General features: G+C 39.8%; 1 protein-coding gene across 20 annotated transcripts in view; it reads left to right on the top strand.

Annotated features, from left to right (window-relative positions):
- Nucleotides 1–1,593: 1,593 nt before the first annotated feature.
- The window catches only part of NRCAM (neuronal cell adhesion molecule), a gene marked incomplete at both ends in the record, with an annotated part of 88,217 nt that continues 67,699 nt past the window's right edge, over nt 1,594–22,111 (top strand). For 13 of the 20 annotated variants that reach the window (XM_079711548.1, XM_079711545.1, XM_079711557.1 and 10 more), the window contains 6 exons: nt 1,594–1,702; nt 3,879–3,896; nt 6,768–6,873; nt 8,839–9,035; nt 16,625–16,747; nt 21,492–21,662. In XM_079711548.1, coding sequence (XP_079567674.1) covers nt 1,594–1,702; nt 3,879–3,896; nt 6,768–6,873; nt 8,839–9,035; nt 16,625–16,747; nt 21,492–21,662 — 724 coding nt within the window. The remainder of the gene's footprint in view (nt 1,703–3,878; nt 3,897–6,767; nt 6,874–8,838; nt 9,036–16,624; nt 16,748–21,491; nt 21,663–22,111) is intronic. The other 7 variants (XM_079711546.1, XM_079711544.1, XM_079711551.1 and 4 more) reach the window with 1 other exon arrangement.

Here is a 22,111-nt window from a genome sequence, read left to right as displayed (position 1 = left end):
ATTTACTCCCTACCATGTGCCAGACACTGTGATGAGCTCTGGGGACACAATGGGGAACAGGAAAGATGTGGTCCCTACCCTTCGAGGCTGTCAGTTCCGTGGGAATGATGGACATTTTAAAAATACACGATTACACCAGTAATTAAGCTGTAAGAACAATCGTAGTCTATACTAATGACATCCCTACCTTCTCAAGAGAGCCATTGGGCACTTACACTTCTCTTTATTAATGAGAAGATGTGATGCAACCCGTCATTCCAGGTAGAGGTCTGTTGTAGGACAGAGGTCTGTATTCTGCGTGCACATGTTATCTTGGCACTTTCATGTGCAAGGCATACTATCTTAGGTGATAGGAGAGGAATACAAAGCTGGGAGACACTCAGTCTTTGCCTGAAGGAGTCGGGGAGAGAGTATGCATACCCCAAAAAAAGTCTATCCCTGTATCTACCTGTATACTATATGTGATGAGTAAAACATCATTTCAGAGATTCTCAGAGAGTGAAATGCCTTCTAGTTTGAGTGATCAGCTCATGTTGGGTTGGCCAAAAAGTTCGTTCAGGTTTTTCCGTAAGATGTTACAGAAAACCCAAACTAACTTTTTGGCTAACCCAATAAATGCTCTATAAAGAAATCCATTGGACATTGTTGAGGAAATATGGTGGAGAGGCCATTCCAGGTAAAAGGAATAGAATAAACCAAGGCAAGAAGTTAGGAAAATTCAAAGCGTATTGAAGGATTGACCCAAGAAAGAAAAGCAGAATCAGACAATCAGACAAAAGAGAATACTTACATGACGATAGAGGGAAATGAGGTTGGTGGGATAAATTGAGACCAGGTCATTCAAGTTTTTGTATTACTTATTTAAGGATATATTGAACTTTAATCGGGTAGGTCCCATGGGGCTACTCCCAGTATTTAACCAAAGACCCTTAGGAAAACTAATCAGCACTGTTTAGGAGGGTGACTGCAGTGAGGAAGACCTGGAACTCAGAGCCCAGGCATAGATGGTGCCACGGTCTAGGTAGGAGATGGAGAAGGCCAGAACTCTTGGTGGTTCAACCAGTACATCAGTGTTTGGGGTTTGAAGCAAATTGGCAGCCATGCCCTGAACTTTCCCAGAGGTAATCTCTAGAAAGGAGAAGCCATCAGGCCTCCCCTTCAAAGGCACACCTTCTGACCGATTTATAAGCCAAGTTTTCCTGATCTATTAGGAACATGTTAGCCTCTAATATAAAGCAGATATTTAAAATGGGAAAATCAGAAGGATGACAAAGTTGACAGATTTTGCTTGACATCCCTACAAATATTTCTGACCTAATTTTAGCTGATTTATGAATAAATGATTCTCCCAGTCTTCAGAGTGAAATATTTAAAAGTTAGAGTTCCATTTAGAGTTCATGTATAATACAGAACTGATTTTCTGTGCTGCCGACTTCCTCTCTTCATTTCCTCCTTTTTTTAAAAAGTGCACTATAATTCTTCTCCTATCCTTTTTCAGTTTCCTGCATGAGACTTATGTAAACGTTGCACACACATCTTTTGTGAAAGAAGAAAAGGAAATTCAGCTTGTGGGGCTCAGCGGGAGTTCAGCTAATGCAGCTTAAAATAATGATGCCGAAAAAGAAGCACTTATCTGCAGGCCGAGCACCCCTGATACTCTTCCTGTGCCAGATGATTAGTGCCCTGGAAGTCCCTCTTGATCGTAAGTATTAACGTTGGAAAGCTGTTAGGCCCGGGAGTCAGACCCTCCCTGGCATTTACCATCACTCTGAACCGTGTGGATGGAGGAGATGTCCGTGTGATCCTGAAAAGTGAATCAAAACTAATTTGGCTTTTACCTTCAGCACCCTGTGTTTATAAAGAATCAGACCCTAGAAATGGCCATTGAATCGCAGACACATTGTCCCTTCCCTGTCATTATCTTTCCCTCCCCTCAGGTGCTTTTGGTGTACCTTGGGGGGGCTGACCAGAGAAGGAGTGAATTGTGAACTGCCCTGATCCTCCCAACAGGCAACTCTTTATAGAAGCTGTCCCGCAAGAAAACTGTAGGAATCTCTTTAAAATGATCACAGAGACCCCCCCCCACCCCGTTTATCCTGTCCCCACATCTCCACCTTCTTTCTTCGTATGCTAAGAGTGAAAAGATCATCTCTCAGCCAACCCCACGCCCCTCTGTATCCCCAAACTACCCACGGCTCGTTTCTCTGGATTCAGACAAGGCGAAATTCACTTTTGAGTTTTGGATCTTAAATATGAGTTTAGAGCTAGGAAATATATCTTACCTAAAGCCTAGTGAAAGGTCTTTGTTTTTAAAATGGTGGTCAAAGACCAAGATGTCAATGTTGAGAATAAAACAAGTCTTCAGCAAAATTACTATTTAAAATGGAGCAAGTAACAGCCACTATAGGAGCCCACCCTTTCCTGAATAAAGTACTGTATATACTGCACTCTCCCTGGGCCGGGTGGCCTGTTTGTAAGAAATAAAGATAATGCTAGGTGCCAGCGGGTCACTTTTCCTGCAACAGAAAGCAGAATTTGAAATCTGGACTATTACTGTACTTCAGAATTGATTTATTCTTCATCCCTAATCAGCATGACCTCTTTAAATCCATTAGCTTCTTGAATAGAACATCTGTTTGGCGAGCTTTCCAAGGTACAAGGAAGGTACACTTTCCCGGGGCGATTCAATTGTTAGGATGTCAATTTTTTTTTTTTTTTTTTTTTTGCCAAAGAGGTTGCAACTGCCAGTGAGAAGACAATTAAGAAGAGATGTGATTGGCCCCATACCTTGTTGACTCCCTTTTCTGTGCATCTTTAGTCTAAAGTGTAAGAAAGTGCAACATTCTCCTTCTTTTAGAAAGATATTCATTCAGTGACCTTAATTTCAGTTTAAAAAAAAAGAGAGATGATTGGTTAAGCGCATTGGAGTTGGAATGTCTAAGTAAGCATTTGCCCTAATGGATGTGTAGAAGAAAGAGCATTTGAGAGAAATGCTTTTGTTCTCTCTTCTGTTAAATATATTCCCCTTTAATCTGACTGCTCAGTCTTACAATCAGAGGGAAACAGTCACCTAAGGCTAACTCAATTATCGCTGCTAATGGAGAAAAGCAGAACCGTGATGAAAAGAAAGTCACAGGCAACCCGGGCGCTCCTGCGTTAACCTCTGCAAGTAGTAATGACAGGCAGCACAGCGGAATCATGTGAACTGCATGCTAATGTAATTTCTTCCCTGCCCCTCTTCCTTATCCCCCCCTTTCCATGAGCTGCTCCTTGGGGTGGGTACTAGCAAACCCTGGGTGACTGAGGAATTCTGAAGCAGAAACATGCTAACAGTCTGAAAAGTGCAATTACCGACTTGGCGATTAACCGTAGAAATATAAAAACCTCAAATCAGTGTTGGATTTGGCTGGGATGGAGCACTGTCACTGTAGCAGTGTCCCATTGTTAGGTATTATCACCATGTGCGTAGTGATGTCTGGGATAATAGGATCAGACACAACACAGTATGTGACAACTCAGATTAATTGTAGATTTCAGCTGTTTTTCAAATTGAATGTAATTACTTGTCCAGCACAACACGTATGGAATGGAATTAGCCATTCCTATTCCTGGCAGAATCATTTTTTGGCCTACAGCATCCCTTTTGTTCTTCCATATGTGTGTGTAGAAAGGTCTGCTTCAGGAATAAACAAAACCTTTAATGGGAGTTTCTTTCTCTTTACTTCACAACCTCCGCCTCTGCTCTACTGGTTTTTTAGGTCAAATAAAATAGGCAAGATGCCCCTTTTATCTTCAGGGTGCTAACGTTCTTATTACTAACACCTGGTTTTCTTTAATCCTGTTTGCCCACTCACCTGCTGATATTGATGGGGAAAAAGCAAAACTTCTTGAAGACTGTAAGTGTCTTTCCGTCATTACCAGGCAGTGTGAAAATTTGACTGTGTCTTTGTTTTTGAATGAATGCTGTGAATTAAAACGCACGATTTTGTTTTCGTGACTAACGTCTTTTTAAGTGTGTGTGTTTACTGTGGCTAATCATTGCATTTAAATTCCAAGAAGCAGGTTTAATCTATTCCTTGCATGAATTCTGAAGACTCAGGTATTACTGTCTTTCTTTTACCAATATTCTGGGCTACTAACTTCTGAGCTTTGTTCACATCTGATGTAACTCAGTGAGAAAATTCACAAAATTTGAAGAGAATGTCTGGTTCTAAATGCTATTAAAGGCTTGCTGGAATAAAAACATGTCTTTGGGTATATATAGGAGGTGGGTGCATGAAAATGCTTCACCCGAGTTCGCTCTCACACTTCTTCAGCCTGTAGGACTGGGTAGACTAGTGTTTCTAAGTGTCATCAGTATAATGGCCCGGAGAATTTGAGTATTGTTTTGATGTGTGTGAAAGACAGGCACCCCCATTCACATCGTCTCCAAGTGGCGTGCTCTAATCAAAAACTGCTGCCTCTGACAGTAGGGCAACATCTGTCCTCTACCTAAAAAAGTAGTTTTCAGGCATTTGAAAAATTCTTTGATATTAGATTAGCCAGGAAAATTATATAAAATCACCTTTTCCCCTTATTACTTCAAAGCCCTTGTTAGTTGCCAGACGACCTAAGCACGGTTCAAAGAGGTACATCTAGGTGGTAAACTCCTAGCAGTTATGCGTGGCAGCTAAGCCAGCTCTGTTACAGACACATGAATAGAAGTTCTGGGTCTGCAGCCATCACCCTTGCACCTGTGTCACTTACAGAAAGCACAAAGAATCAGACTGAGTCACTCCTAAAAATCCCCCTACCCACCACCTATGCCCACCAGTCCCTGAGTGGGAAATTCTAGGCTTCTTCCCATCATCCCAAACTCTGTACTCCCAAAGCCTGAAGGATCACTCCAAAGTGAAGCTGGTCTAATTAAAAATGTTTATGATAGTCATTTAAATACAGCTAACATCACTGAACCATTATAGGACTGGAATGTACTAAGAATTTTACACAAATTATTTTATTTAATTTTCCCAGCAACCCTAGGAGGTAGATACTACTTTTAAACCCTGTTTTTCCTCTATGGAAACGAGGACTTAACAGAAGTTAAGAAACTTGCTTGAAGTCTCACGGCTGGTAAGAAATAGACTAGTTCTTAACCACTAGCCCAAACTGTTAACCAGCTTTGGTAACTGCCAGCTAGAAGAATGAGTGTCCTGTGAACAGTGCTAGAGGCTGGGAAGAGCAGCTGGCTAAGGAGGACGAGGAAGGGATGGATCTTGCTAAAGGAGTTGACATTGACGCTGTGCAGTATCCCACAGTTAATAGGTGCACAATAAATGATGGCAATTATGAGTTTCATTTTTTATCTATATTTTAGGTGTTATTTGGATGTTTAGTAAGAGACGTCTGGTGAACAGCCCCGAGACTGCAGACAAAGCAAGAGAAGAGATCCATGTTTACAGATTTATAAGGCATTGAACATGGAAATGATCAATTTAGCCCTGGCAACAATTCACCACAGGAAAGAAAGACAAAAGCTGAGGATGATTATTAAGCTTTGGGAAATACTTGATTGACAGGTGGAAGAAGTTTCACAAAGGAAGCACAGAGCATAGGTGGAGAGGAAAGGGATGATCCAGAATATGAAAAATGATCCAGATAAGTCTTTACATGGTAAAGATGTCCTGTACATTGTAAGATGTTTAGCAGCATCCCTGGCCTCTACCCACCAGGTGCCAGGACCACCCCCATCCCAGTGGTGACAACCAAAATGGACTCTGGATGTGGCCAGATGTCCCCCAAGGACTGGGGGCAAATGGCCCCTGGTTGAGAACCACTGGTCTGTGTAAACAGCTCTCCTTCGAGTTGTGCAAGGCAGCGGCTTCCACCAGGAGAGTTCACTTCGCTTCTCTGCTTTGTGCCTTCCTAGTCAAGCTATTTTGCTGCTCTGAGCAAAAAAAGAAGTTGAAATGGATTATTTCTCCAGTCCCTTCCTGTTCTACACTCTGTGATTCTGATTTCACAAGAAGGAAGACGTGGTAATCTTAGAGTGACCTGAACATCAAATGTCCACGTACCAGCTTTTTTCAGATTCAGTTGCTCCAGATAAGAACAGTTTCTCCCTACAATTTAATAATAACTGATCAGATAACACTTTGAAGAGTGAAATGAGAATATTGTTTCCTAAAACAGAGAGTTCCCAATTCAATTTCTCTTCTAAAGAAGTTTGTTTTATCTTTGTTCCTAGTAGCCACCTACCTCCTGGCTCTAATAAGACATGTCAAGTCTCCAATTTTAACCATCTTTTTCACGTTAGCTTCTCAAATATATTTGTTACCAATGTATTAATTTACATGAGCCCAGTAATGAACTACAAGTCAGTAACTCTTTCCCAAGAAAGATGCAAATTTACCTCATAACTTAAATTTCATTGAAAGGCATCATTTGAATCAAAGCTATCAGAGAAATTTCTCATTGTTACATCAGAAATGAAACTATCTTAATATTAAGCTTATATTGGTAATTATTTTCCCAAACTTTCAGTGTGGGAAAATGGGCTTTATGAGCACATATAAAGCTACCAAAAGGGAGTTATGCCTTGACTCCAAAATTTTAGGAGTCTTTTAGCTAAAAATCTGCTGAGGGGGTGTGTTACCACAGTGGAAATTACCAAAAACATTTGGAGCATATTTAGTGTAGGGTAAGTGATTTTGATATAGAAAAAAGTGATTGCTATTATGATATTAAATGATTTATTTCTTTACATTGTTCTTCTTTCTACCATTAAGTGGTACAACCTCCAACCATTACTCAACAGTCTCCAAAAGATTACATTATTGACCCACGGGAGAATATTGTAATCCAGTGTGAGGCCAAAGGGAAACCTCCTCCAAGGTGGGTGTGCTTTCTGCTCTTACAATACTGATAATAAGCATTGATATTCATGTTGAAGTTAGTTTCAGGTCCTGCATATTATTAAAGTATCATTTGTAGGTTCATTGTTTTGTCTCTCTGATTAATTAAATTCAGTTGGTTCTTCTTAAAAACCCAGATGGTTGCATTTCCATACTGATACTTTTCTGTGATATGCTAAAAAATTGTGGGAAGATGTGGAAAGAGCCTTCTGATGGCTTTATGACATGGGCAAATTCCTTCTCTATGGGCCTCAGTTTACAGATAAATGTAAAATAAAGAAGTTGAACTTGACAACTTCTAAGATCTCTCCTAGCTCTCTACAAGTCTATAAAATAGCCCCAAGTGGTTTTCCAAACATGGCAGTGTTTAGCACTCAGGATTCTCCATAGGCACCTTGGCATGAGCACTGTACAGCCTTTTAGAGTTGGGAGAGATATTAGACATTATCTTGTCCAACCAGTATATCTTATAGATGGGGAACTGATGCCCATTAATGCTAGGTTAACCTATCCAGGGTCCCACAGCTCCTTAGTGGATGATCCGTAACTTGTCCAGTAATATATGAGAATTTTGGAGAGTTGGATTATTATTTTTGAGAGATAATGTGTATTTTTTTAAGTTATAAAGAAGGGAAATTTTCGGATTATTATTTTTGAGAGATAATGTGTATTTTTCTAAGTTATAAAGAAGGGAAATTTTCTCAATATTTTATTTCCAAGTTTGTCTATGATTAGCCTTATTAATCTATCACAGACTGGCACCGGGAGAAAAAAATTACCAAAGTATATCAAAAACTTCCATCAAAGGTTGGCTTCAAAACAATCTCTTCTGTCATATTATTAGAAACCCTCGAGCACTCAGGCCCTAATGTGATGTCCTTTGATGACACCCCTTTTAGTTTAACATTTAATTAATACCTCCTGTAACTCTCTGTTAGGCAGGATTTCTCCACCTCAGCTCTATTGATATTTTGGGCTGGGCAATTTTTTTGCTGTGGAGACAAGAGCTTTCCTGTGCATTGTGGGATACTTTGCAGCATCCTTGGCCTCTACCTACAATAAGCCAGCAGCAGCCAACACCGCTGTCCCTTACCCTAGGAGTTGTGACAACTCCTGCTATAAGGATAAGCAGTGGGAAGGGAAATCCAGGAGGGCTTGGAAATCATGGGAAAGTTTAGAGATTCATGCTTTTGTTAAGAGCATGGCCATTGTTGATTTGTGACCAATTATCAAGTATTTGATTACTTGGGCACTGGGACTTTTATATAAGGCAGTCTTTTACATAAATAAAACTGAAAAAGAAGACTTTCAGTTGACAATTTGAAATACTTCCCAAGAAATTTATAAAAATCATCTCTAGAATTAAAAATTCTCAAAATATATTTGATATACAATGATCACTTTTAATAACCGACCCTTAAAACACCATTGAACTCATGTTTCCTCTCCTCCCAACTCATACTTTGCATTTTGGTAACTTGACACTGGTCTGATCACTTTTAAACACACACATATATTAGTACTTGTGAAGGCCTTTCTTCTTACACTTCACCCCAGAGCAAATCTTTATAGGCAGGTTATCAATTCTATGAACAATGGAGTTTACAATAAAAATGCCAATAAAGCTCTAAGAGAGTGTGCCTCGGAGACCTACTTCCTATATTTTCTTTGAAAAATGACAGGCAATTTGTATGCATCATTTCTTTATTGAGTCAGATTTTGGTTAGTTCTAATGAAGACATGTACCTTAGTATGTATGGCCAGCACTTTTTTCTAAGTCATAATTCAATGCAGCATTTTAGGTGTGGAGCCTATTGCTCTTTTACTGAATACTAAAATCTAATCATTATTTAGAAATCCATAAAACTGCTAGGAATTTGCTAGAGAGGAAATAATCCTGTTTTTCTGGGCTGTAAACAAGCTTAATCCTTTATGCGTTGGGCAGTTTCTCCTGGACCCGAAATGGGACTCATTTCGACATAGATAAAGACCCTCTTGTCACCATGAAGTCTGGCTCGGGAACCCTCACAGTCAACATCATGAGCGAGGGGAAAGCAGAGACCTATGAAGGAGTTTATCAGTGTACAGCCAGGAACGAGCGTGGGGCTGCAATTTCTAATAACATTGTCATCCGTCCATCCAGTAAGTCGGACCTGTTCACCAAACAGGACCCTTTTTAAAGTATAGCTCCAACCCTAGCATCTAAATACCATTACAAGAAAGCAATGGCGTTGATTCCAATACTCTGAAAATCATCACCCCTTTCCACTTGACCTCAATTCCTCAGCGTAATGCTTTGCCAATCCAATATGTCTTTTGTACAAGTCCAGAATAAAACACCAGGGGTAAGAAAAGCGTATTTTTCCTCAAAGTGATCTAATCATTAATTTCTCATGAATCTTATATATAAGCATACTCCAAACAGCCAGATGGAAATAAATTAGGTATGAAATGGGTAATTGAGGTCTAAGTGTTATTTCTTTAAATGTTTTTTTAATTGAAGTATGGTTGATGTACAATATTATAAAAGTTACAGGTGTACAATTTTTAAATATTATACTCCATTCATAGATATTATAAAATATTGGCTATATCCCCCATGTGGTACAATATATCCTTGTAGCTTGTTTTTTTTTTTAACATCTTTATTGGAGTATAATTGCTTTACAATGGTGTGTTAGTTTCTACTTTATAACAAACGGAATCAGCTATACATATACATATATCCCCATATCTCCTCCTTCTTGCATGTCCATCCCACTCTCCTTATCCCACCCCTCTAGGTGGTCACAAAGCACCGAGCTGATCTCCCTGTGCTATGCGACTGCTTCCCACTAGCTATCTATTTTACATTTGGTAGTGTATATATGTCCATGTATACACTACCACTCTCTCGCTTTGTCCCAGCTTACCCTTCCCCCTCCCCGTGTCCTCAAGTCCATTCTCTAGTAGGTCTGCATCTTTATTCCTGTCTTGCCCCTAGGTTCTTCATGACCTTTTTTTTTTTTTTTTTTTTTTAGATTCCATATATATGTGTCAGCGTACGGTATTTGTTTTTCTCTTTCGGACTTACTTCACTCTCTAGGACAGACTCTAGGTCCATCCACCTCACTACAAATAACTCAATTTCATTTCCTTTTATGACTGAGTAATATTCCATTGGATATATGTGCCACATCTTCTTTACCCATTCATCTGTCTATGGACACTTAGGTTGCTTCCATGTCCTGGCTATTGTAAATAGAGCTGCAATGAATGTTGTGGTACATGACTCTTTTTGAATTATGGTTTTCTCAGGGTATATGCCCAGTGGGATTGCTGGGTCGTACAGTAGTTCTATTTTTAGTTTTTTAAGGAACCTCAATACCGTTCTCCATAGTGGCTGTATCAATTTACATTCCCACCAACAGTGCAAGAGGGTTCCCTTTTCTCCACACCCTTTCCAGCATTTATTGTTTGTAGATATTTTGATGATGCCCATTCTGACTGGTATAAGGTGATACCTCATTATAGTTTTGATTTACATTTCTCTAATGATTAGTGATGTTGAGCATCCTTTCATATGTTTGTTGGCAATCTGTTTATCTTCTTTGGAGAAATGTCTATTTAGGTCTTCTGGCCATTTTTTTGATTGGGTTGTTTGTTTTTATGATATGGAGATGAATAAATTTTGGAGATTAATCCTTTGTCAGTTGCTTCATTTGGAAATATTTTCTCCCATTCTGAGGGTTGTCTTTTTGTCTTGTTTATGGTTTCCTTTGCTGTGCAAAAGTTTTGAAGTTTCATTAGGTCCCATTTGTTTATTTTTGTTTTTATTTCCATTTCTCTAGGAGGTGGGTCAAAAAGGATCTTGCCGTGATTTATGTCATGGAGTGTTCTGCCTATGTTTTCCTCTAAGAGTTTGATAGTGTCTGGCCTTACATTTAGGTCTGTAATCCATTTTGAGTTTATTTTTATGTATGGTGTTAGGGAGTGTTCTAATTTCATTCTTTTACATGTACCTGTTCAGTTTTCCCAGACCACTTATTAAAGAGGCTGTCTTTTCTCCATTGTATATTCTTGCCTCCTTTATCAAAAATGAGGTGACCATATGTGCGTGGCTTTATCTCTGGGCTTTCTATCCTGTTCCATTGATCTATATTTCTGTTTTTGTGCCAGTACCATACTGTTTGATTACTGTAGCTTTGTAGTATAGTCTGAAGTCAGGGAGCCTGATTCCTCCAGCTCCATTTTTCTTTCTCAAATTGCTTTGGCTATTCGGGGTCTTTTGTGTTTCCATACAAATTGTGAGATTTTTTTATTTAGTTCTAAGGAAAATGCCATTGGTAGTTTGACAGGGATTGCATTGAATCTGTAGATTGCTTTGGGTAGTAGAGTCATTTTCACAATATTGATTCTTCCAATCCAAGAACATGTTATATCTCTCCATCTGTTTGTGTCATCTTTGATTTCTTTCATCAGTGTCTTATAGTTTTCTGAGTATAGGTCTTTTACCTCCTTAAGTAGGTTTATGCCTAGGTATTTTATTCTTTTTGTTGCAGTGGTAAATGAGAGTGTTTCCTTAATTTCTCTTTCAGATTTTTCATCATTAGAGTATAGGAATGCCAGAGATTTCTGTGCATTAATTTTGTATCCTGCTACTTTACCAAATTCATTGATTAGCTCTAGCTCTAGTAGTTTTCTGGTAGCCTCTTTAGGATTCTCTGTGTATAGTACATGTCATCTACAAACGGTGACAGCTTTACTTCTTCTTTTCCAATTTGGATTCCTTTTATTTCTTTTTCTTCTCTGATTGTTGTGGCTAAAAGTTCCAAAACGTTGAATAATAGTGGTGAGAGCGGACAAAATTGTCTTGTTCCTGATCTTAGAGGAAATGGTTTCAGTTTTTCACCATTGAGAATGATGCTGGCTGTGGGTTTGTCATATATGGCCTTTATAATGTTGAGGTAAGTTCCCTCTCTGCCTACTTACTGGAAGGTTTTTATCATAAATGGGTGTTGAATTTTGTCAAAAGCTTTTTCTGCATCTATTGAGATGATCATATGGGTTTTCTCCTTCAATTTGTTAATATGGTTAAAACATTGATTGATTTGCATATATTGAAGAATCCTTGCATTCCTGGGATAAACCCCACTTGATCATGGTGTATGATCCTTTTAATGTGCTGTTGGATTCTGTTTGCTAGTATTTTGTTGAGGAGTTTTGCATCTATGTTCCTCAGTGATATTGGCCTTTAGTATTCTTTTTTTGTAGTATCTTTGTCTAGTTTTGGTATCAGAGTGATGGTGGCCTCTTAGAATGAGTTTGGGAGTGTTCCTCCCTCTGCTATATTTTGGAGGAGTTTGAGAAGGATAGATAAATGTTTGATAGTATTCACCTGTGAAGCCATCTGGTCCTGGGCTTTTGTTTGTTAGAAGATTTTTAATCACAGTGTCTATTTCAGTGCATGTGATTCATCTGTTTATATTTCTGTTTCTTCCTGGTTCAGGCTTGGAAGGTTGTGCTTTTCTAAGAATTTGTCCATTTCTTCCAAGTTGTCCATTTTATTGGCATAGAGTTGTTTATAGTAATCTCTCATGATCCTTTGTATTTCTACAGTGTCAGTTGTTACTTCTCCTTTTTCATTTCTAATTCTATTGATTTGAGTCTCCTCCCTTTTTTTCTTGATGTGTCTGGCTAATGGTTTATCAATTTTGTTTATCTTCTCAAAGAACCAATTTTTAGTTTTATTGATCTTTGCTATCATTTCCTTCATTTCCTTTTCATTGATTTCTGATCTGACATTTATGATTTCTTTCCTTCTGCTAACTTTGGGGTATTTTTCTTCTTCTTTCTCTAATTGCTTTAGGTGTAAGGTTACGTTGTTTATTTGAGATGCTTCTTGTTTCTTGAGGTAGGATTGTATTGCTATAAACTTCCCTCTTAGAATTGCTTTTGCTGCATCCCATAGATTTTGGTTCATCATGTTTTCATTGTCATGTGTTTCTAGGTATTTTTTGATTTCCTCTTTGATTTCTTCAGTGATCTCTTGGTTATTAAGTAGTGTATTGTTTAGCCTCCATGTGTTTGTATTTTTTACAGATTTTTTTTCCTGTAGTTGGTATCTAGTCTCATAGCATTGTGGTCAGAAAAGATACTTGATACGATTTCAATTTTCTTAAATTTACCAAGACTTGATTTGTGACCTAAGATATGATTGATCCTGGAGAATGTTCCATGACCACTTGAGAACAAAGTGTATTCTGTTGTTTTTGGATGGAATGTCCTATAAATATCAATTAAGTCCATCTTATTTAATGTATCATTTAAACCTTGTGTTTCCTTATTTATTTTCATTTTGGATGATCTGTCCAAGGTGAAAGTGGGTTGTTAAAGTCCCCTACTATGATTGTGTTACTGTCGATTTCCCCTTTTATGGCTGTTAGCATTTGCCTTATGTATTGAGGTGCTCCTATGTTGGGTACATAAATATTTACAATTGTTACATCTTCTTCTTGGATTAATCCTATGATCATTATGTAGTGTCCTTCTTTGTCTCTTGTAATAGTCTTTACTTTAAAGTCTATTTTGTCTGATATGAGAATTGCTGCTCCAGCTTTCTTTTGATTTCCATTTGCATCGAATATCTTTTTCCAACCCCTCACTTTCAGTTTGTATGTGTCCGTAGGTCTGAAATGGGTCTCTTGTAGACAGCATATATACGGGTCTTGTTTTTGTATCCATTCAGCTAGCCTATGTCTTTTGGTTGGAGCATTTAATCCATTTACATTTAAGGTAATCATCGATATGTATGTTCCTATTACCATTTTGTTAATTGTTTTGGATTTGTTATTGTAGGTCTCTTCCTTTTCTTGTGTTTCCTGCCTAGAGAAGTTCCTTTAGCATTTGTTGTAAAGCTGGTTTGGTGGTGCTGAATTCTCTTAGCTTTTGCTTGTCTCTAAAGGTATTAATTTCTCTGTCTAATCTGAATGAGATCCTTGCTGGGTAGAGTAATCTTGGTTGTAGTTTTTTCCCTTCCATCACTTTAAATATGTCTTGCCACTCCCTTCTGGCTTAAAGAGTTTCTGCTGAAAGATCAGCTGTTTACCTTATCGGGCTTCCCTTGTATGTTATTAGTTGTTTTTCCCTTGCTGCTTTTAATATTTTTTCTTTGTATTTAATTTTTGAGAGTTTGATTAATATGTGCCTTGGTGTGTTTCTTCTTGGATTTATTCTGTATGGCACTCTGCACTTCCTAGACTTGAATGACTATTTCCTTTCCCATATTAGGGAAGTTTTCAACTTTAATCTCTTCAAATATTTTCTCAGTCCCTTTCTTTTTCTCTTCTTCTTCTGGGACCCCTATAATTCGAATGTTGGTGGGTTTAATGTTGTCCCAGAGGTCTCTAAAACTGTCCTCAATTCTTTTCATTCTTTTTCCTTTATTCTGCTCTGCAGTAGTTATTTCCACTATTTTTTCTTCCAGGTCACTTATCCATTCTCCTGCGTCAGTTCTTCTGCTATTGATTCATTCTAGGGAATTTTTAATTTCATTTATTGTGTTGTTCATCATTGTTTGTTTGCTCTTTAGTTCTTCTAGGTCCTTGTTAATCATTTCTTGTATTTTCTCCATTCTATTTCCAAGATTTTGGATCATCTTTACTATCATTACTCTGAATTCTTTTTTGGGTCGACTGCCTATTTCCTCTTCATTTGTTTGGTCTGGTGGGTTTCTACCTTGCTTCTTCATCTGCTGTGTGTTTCTGTCTTCTCATTTTGCTTAACTTGGTGTTTTTGGGGTCTCCTTTTCGCCGGCTGCAGGTTCGTAGTTCCTGTTGTTTTTGTTGTCTGCCCCCAGTGGCTAAGGTTTGTTCAGTGGGTTGTGTAGGTTTCCTGGTGGAGGGAACTAGTGCCGGTGTTTTGGTGGAGGAGGCTGGATCTTGTCTTTCTGGTGGGCACAACTGCATCCGGTGGTGTGTTTTGGGGTGTCTGTGACCTTATTATGATTTTAGGCAGCCTCTCTCCTAATGGGTGGGGTTGTGTTCCTTTCTTGCTAGTTGCTTGGCATAGGGTGTCCAGCACTGTAGCTTGCTGGTTGTTGAATGGAGTTGGGTCTTAGCATTGAGATGGAGATCTCTGGGAGAGCTTTCGCCATTTGATATCATGTGGAGCCGAGAAGTCTCTGGTGGACCAATGTCCTGAACTCAGCTCTCCCACCTCAGAGGCTCAGGCCTGACACCCCGCCGGAGCACCAAGATCCTGTCAGCCACACAGCTTCTCTGGAGAGTCTCTGAAGACCTGGTGGGCTCAGGAGGCAGCTAGAGGCCCCTGCGAGGTCCTCCACGAGGGCTCCCTGGTCTCCAGCATCTGCTGGACCCCGAAGTAAGCGGCGACTAGAGAACGGGCAGACTGAGAGCCCCAGCGGCTGGCTGGGCCTGGGTGACCGCACGGAGGTTGCCACAGGAGACCCATGGTGACCTGCGGGCATGTGTGGCCTGGGCCACTGCCAAGGTCTCCTACAGCAGCAACCGCGGGATGGGTGGCACGGAAGCCACACTGGGGCCTATCCTTGTAGCTTATTTTATACATAAGAGTTTGTAGTTCTTAACTCCCTACCCCTATATGCCCCTCCCCTATCCCTCTCCCCACTGGTAACTACTAGTATCTGTGAGTCTGCTTCTTTTTTGTTATATTCACTAGTTTGTTGTATTTTTTAGATTCCACATATAAGTGATATCATACAGTATTTGTCTTTCTCTGTACAAAGAGACTTATTTCACTTATCATATGCCCTCCAAGTCCATCCATGTTGCTGCAAATGGCAAAATTTCATTCTTTTTTATGGCTGAGTAATATATTCCATTGTATATATGTACCACATCTTCTTTATCCATACATCTGCCCGATGGACACTTAGGTTGTTGCTTCTGTGTCTTGGCTATTGTAAATAATGCTGCTATGAACATTGGGATGCATGTATCTCTTTAAACATTTTTATTTCAAAATTTCACTGGAAATAGGGTGACCTCACTATCTTGATATTATTGTGGCTCTTTTTGCAATAGTCAGTACCCACATGCTCTCAACAACCCAAGAGCATATATTTAAAGAACAGCAACCATTTGAAGCTCTTGTCATTTTTTAAAATGTTTATTATGTGTATAATATGTGTGCATTATAGAATAAATCAATTACAAATGAACAAAAAGAAAGTTAAAAATTACTCACAAATCCTTTCATTCAGGAAAATTACTGTTCTTTCTATTTTTACCTAGGCAGATATGTATGTACATGTCGAAAACAAGCTCATTCTGAAGTACTATTTTATAACCCTTTCTGCCTTATCTAGATATCATGTATATTTTATATTAATCTTATAAATAACTATACTTATACAATGTCTAACACTGTATGATATTCAAAGGTGTACATGTACAATTATTTGTTTAACAAATCTTTTGACATAGAAATGTTTTTCATTCTTTCATGAAAGGCATGCTTGTAGCAAAATTAGTTTGTATCTTCTTAAGGATTTATTTAATATAAATTCTTAGACATGGAATTGCTGACTCAGAATTTATACTACTAATTTCATTTTTTAATACTGTATTTAAAATTTTCTTTGTCGTTACCTTAATGTATATAAATTTCGAGTTACTATTTCTCCAAAAGTTTGGTTTATATTTCTTTCTAGTGTTCTTTTTATTTTCCAGTGCAGAAATAACTTAGAAGTTATTGTTTTATTTCATTAGGGTCACCATTGTGGACCAAAGAAAAACTTGAACGAATAACACTTAGAAATGGCCAGTCTTTGGTACTTCCCTGCAGACCCCCAGTTGGGTTACCACCACCTATAATATTCTGGATGGATAATTGTAAGTTTTAAAAATAAGAACTTTCTTTCTTCAAGAGTCTTATGATTATTTGCTGTCCCAATCAATTATTACCTCTTGTGATTCATAAGATGTTTATAAAATGTCTTAGAGATTCTCAGGAAAATAAATCACATATCCTTTCATTCAGTCACTTTATTTTATTGAGCACCTACTATGTACCAGGCACCTCTCTAAATAAACCAAACAAAGGTCCTGCTCTCACTGAATTTATATTCTATGCAATGAGAATAAAAGCGGGGAGAGAAGGAAGCAGAGAATAAATCCATTTAGAAAATATGTGTCAGTTGGCAGTAAGTGCTGTGAAGAAAAATAAGCAGAGTTTTGAGCAGAAACTTACAGGAGTGAAAGAGCAAGCACGCCCTTAAATATCTGGGTGGAAAGAGAAAAACCAGTGTAAGCCCCAAGAGCAGCAGCATCCCTGGTGTGTGTAAAATCAACAGGGAGGCCAGTGTGCCCGGGCTGACTGACCCAAGGGCGACAGTGAGAGAAAAGGTCAAGAAAGTCCAGGGGCTCCAGTGTGAAGGACTTTGGCTTTTGCTTTCAGTGAAGTAGGGAGACATTGAAGGAGTGGCTTCACCTGAATCAAAACAAAGAGTAAGAACCTCACTTTGGTTCATGTGTGGAGAACAAAGAGGACGAAAGGGAGAGGAGGGCATTCTGTTAGGAGGCCAGTGCTGTGATCTGGGCAAGACTTGATGGGGACTCGGACTTGGGTAGTGGCAGTCAAGTAAGTAAGAAGTGGTCAGATTCCAGGGACTTCCCTGGTGGTCCAGTGGTTAAGATCGCGCGCTTCCAACGCAGGGGGCGTGGGTTTGACCTCTGGTCAGGGAACTAAGATCCCACGTGCCACGTGGCCATAAAAAAAAAAAGAAAGAAAGGAAGGAAGGGAGGCAGGGAGAGAGGAAGGAAGAAATGGTCAGATTCCAGATATAATTTGAAGGTAGGTCCTCCAGGATTTATTGGGGTCAGGGTTGGAGGCATGAGAGAGAGGAATCAAAGGTAACCCCAAAGTCTAAGACTGAACAACTAGTAAAATGACATTGCCATTTCCTGAAACACCAGAAGCCCATCAAGGGAAGGAAATCAAGCTGTTCAGGATGTGTTACATCTTTTCTTTCAGTTTCGTTCTTTTATCCCCAACAACAGCTAATTTTTTTTTAATTTAATTTTTTACTTTATATTGGAGTACAGTTGATTCACCATGCTGTGTTAGTTTCAGGTGTACAGCAAAAGTGATTCAGTTATACATATACACATATCCATTCTTTTTTTTTTTTTTTTGTGGTATGTGGGCCTCTCACTGTTGTGGCCTCTCCCGTTGCGGAGCACAGGCTCCGGACGCGCAGGCTCAGCGGCCATGGCTCACGGGCCCAGCCGCTCCGTGGCATGTGGGATCTTCCCAGACCGGAGCAAGAACCCGCGTTCTCTGCATCGGCAGGCGGACTCTCAACCACTGCGCCACCAGGGAAGCCCCATATATCCATTCTTTTTCAGATTCTTTTCCCATATAGGTTATTACAGAATATTGAGCATAGTTCCCTGCACCATACAGTAGATGCTTATTGATTATCTATTTTATATATAGTAGTAACAACAGCTAATATTGATTGGGCATTTACTAAGTGCCTGTCCCTTTGCTAAAGACTTTACATAAGTTATCTCATCCATTTTCTACAACAGTCCCAGGAAGCATCTCGGATGACCCTTACCACTTTTTAGATGAGGAAACCGAGGCACAGAGAATTGAAGTCATTCATTAGGCAGTTTAACACCTGTTCACCCCATCCCTATCCTTAGGGAATTGTTTGTTGCTGTGCTCTCCCATCCTTTCACACCTCCCCTTAGCATGTTACGTTGGAGACTAGGAACCAGGGTTTGGGCTGTGAGAGGCTTGTGAGGCGTCCTTGTGGAGGTCTCCAGCAGGAATCAGAGCTACAGCTACATGAGTCCAAGGAAGATTCCGGGCTCTTGCCGACAATGTGTGAATGTTAGTGCTGCAGAGATGCTCTGTAGAGCCGGGGGCTGGAGGAGAGGACGAAGGGAGGGAGTGCAGGTGCTGAAGAGCAAAGCCTGGGGACTGAGACCAGGAGCCTCCAGGGGCCAAGAACTTAGGGAGCAAAGGAAAGTAGATGAGAAGGAGCAGTCACTTAGGTAAGAAGCAAACAAAAAGAGAGGGTGTCCCCAGGACGAGGGGAAGAAAAAGTGTCAGGAAGACAGAATATCAGCTGGTTCAAATACTGCTGAGAGATCAATTTCCAATCTGACTGAGAAATGAGGATTACATTTGGCAACACGGTGGTCGCTGTTGACCTTGACAAGAGTCCTTTGGGTAGAATGGTGGGAATGGTCGCAAAATATTTGTAGGGAATATACTCTGTTCTCAGTGACATGATTTCCTGTGAAATCACCAGCTGTGCACATTACTGAAGATAAAATTTAGCTCTCACATCTCATTTCCAGTTTTGACTGTTCTGTAGCAAAGCACTCAGAGAAAGTATCACAAAGAAATGGAAAATAAATATATAAATGAATAAAAGGGCGAAGATGTTTTTCCTATGATCACGTAACAGCTTTTACAGATTTTGAAAGAATAAGTAACAAATCAAATGTAAATGAGCGGGTTATGTGGTCGAGAATAACAGTATCCAGATGTACTGCCAAAATGAGGCCCAGGGCTTCCCTGGTGGCGCAGTGGTTGAGAGTCCGCCTGCCAATGCAGGGGACGTGGGTTCGTGCCCCGGTCCGGGAGGATCCCACATGCCGTGGGGCGGCTGGGCCCGTGAGCCATGGCCGTTGAACCTGCGCGTCCGGAGCCTGCGCTCCGCAACGGGAGAGGCCACAACAGTGAGAGGCCCGCGTACCGCAAAAAAAAAAAAAAAAAAATGAGGCCCAGTATTTGGTTCTTGGTTCTTACTCAGAATTGATGACTTTTCCACTTAATAAAGAGGCATATACCTGTAAAGTCTCAGAATCATCTGAATATGTAACTAATTTTTTTCACATTGCACTGCTGGCCATGTCATTTACATACATTTTAGGCTGTAGGCAAAGCATCTGGACCTTTCAAGTGAAATTTCATCTGGATATGAGAAAAAATTCAGATCTGTGTAGCATTCTTCTGGCAAGATGACCTTATCACGGTATCACCTGCATACATTTTTGTCCCCAATGTAATGCCAAGGAACTCATTGGGCAAAGTGCTACCATCCTCATAAAATGGCATTCCCTTTCATTTGATCTCCCAACACTGGTCCATAATAAAATACAGCGGGAGAAATGGAAGAGAATAAATGTGTCCCTATCTTTAACTCTTTGTATTCATGACATAAATGTACATTATTTTTCTGAGTTATTTTTTAAAACAACCCTTTCCCTGGTTAATGGCTTCAAACCATGAATTTACAACCGCCAACCAAACCCCCATCTTGACCTAGAACTTGACTAACATGGCTAACCAGCATCCTTTCAAGGTCTGGCTCCACATTTCCCTGCCTTTTCCTGCCCAAGGGAGCTGCAGGCTTTTCCCCATCATTTTGCATTTCATGACATTTTAGATAGGGCACCTGCTGCTGTAGGAGCATAGCTGCTTGACTCAGACTCGAGAAATCCTCCAGGAGACATGACACCTGGCCCCAGGCAACTAGGAGGTACAATTTTTCCTAGTTCTCTCACTTCAGAGCTGAAGAACTCTCCCAGTGAACTGAGTCAGAAGCTTCCTGAGTCATGCTAGCCAGCCAAGTGTAAGTTCACACATAGATCATTGGTCCCATCTCCCTGAGTTCTTCATCGCCTTAGAAAATCTCCCCTCCACGCCTGAGGCTAGACTGTTCCTTGGGCCCGAGGAGAAGTTGGTTGTTAAATGTGAAACTGGAAAGTCAGAATGCTGATGGTTATTCATTCATTATGGAGCTTCTGTGAGGGGCCAGGTGCATTTTTAGGGCTACAACAGTAGATGAAGCAGATGACGGTCTCCGTCCTTCTGGAACTTAAATTCTAGTGCGGGGAGACAGGCTATAAGCCATACACATGACAGGTAAAGTACATTGTCTGTTAGAAGGTGATAGGTAACACAGAAAAGAAAAAGTAGAGGAGGTGAGGGAGGCTGGGTGTGGGGGGCCTCTGAGCTGCACGTCTGCAGCATTACACCCTGTTGTTAATTGCCTGTTTGCTGCCTGATTCTCCAGTTAGATCCCAAGCTCAGGGCAGGGAACCGGGTCCGCCTGACACCTTGCCCAGGACCTAGCTCATCACAGTTAGGTGCTGTCACAGTATAAGGTGTCTGACTGTGTATGTACTGCAATAGATGCAACCCATGTTAACATCCTTACAAGCTTCCATAATGCACTTTCTGAGATACGTGTGTATCTATGATTAACAATTAGGGATTAACTTAAATGTTAGGAAAAGTCATGCAAACTCTTTCTGTAAAACATTTTTTGGTTTATGCTTGCTTCATGAAACCCTTCACTGGACAACTCTAATCTCACCTCTACCCCCACTCCAGAGAAATTAGGGTCTGGCAGGTACAATTGGAGTTTTAATACGTGTCTTTTTTTTTTTTTTTTACAGTTATTTGCTTTTACTCAAAGATCTTTATAGAGAAAAAAAAAACATTCAAGTGAAGTTCACAGAACTAGTTATTAGTAGATACGTTTATCTCACTAATCTGGAAAGTAGCTACTTTGTGATGGAATGATCTAGATGTCTCTCTGCCTTTCTCCAGCCTTTCAAAGACTTCCACAGAGTGAGAGAGTTTCCCAGGGTCTGAATGGAGACCTTTATTTTTCCAATGTGCTCCCAGAGGATACCCGGGAAGACTACATCTGTTACGCACGATTTAATCACACTCAAACCATACAGCAGAAGCAACCCATTTCTGTGAAAGTGATTTCAGGTAAGAGTTCAGTTTCCAGAAACTCTCTTGCCATGATGTTTACAAATGTGTGCAAATGTATTAATTATTAAATCCTACTAGCTTTGAAGTAAACAGGTTCACTGATCAGGAAAGTACCTGTGAACAGTCACTAAAGTGTTGGCATATGTATCAATATTATAAGGAGCTTGCCTACCTTAAATACTGTATCTTACAGTTTTTGCTGTGATTACCATTACTGTTGCCATGGTAACTTCCTGAATTTACTTAGTGTTCTGAGCATTTGTGAGTGCTTTATGCTCCACGATGCCTTTAATTGGGAGTCCTGCTGCTTCAGTTATGTATTCACATATTACTGGTTGGGGGTGGCTGAGTGAATTAATGAAATAGTTCTATACAATGTAAAGCACTGTTTTTACTTGGTAGGGATGGTGCTCAGTCAGCATAGGTATATATGTTTGCTTTTGTTG

Source organism: Hyperoodon ampullatus (genome assembly GCF_949752795.1).
Source record: "Hyperoodon ampullatus genome assembly, chromosome: 9".
Classification (NCBI taxonomy): Eukaryota; Metazoa; Chordata; class Mammalia; order Artiodactyla; family Ziphiidae; genus Hyperoodon; species Hyperoodon ampullatus.
Note: the sequence above shows the minus strand (reverse complement) of the source record. Positions and strands in the feature narration are given on the sequence as shown.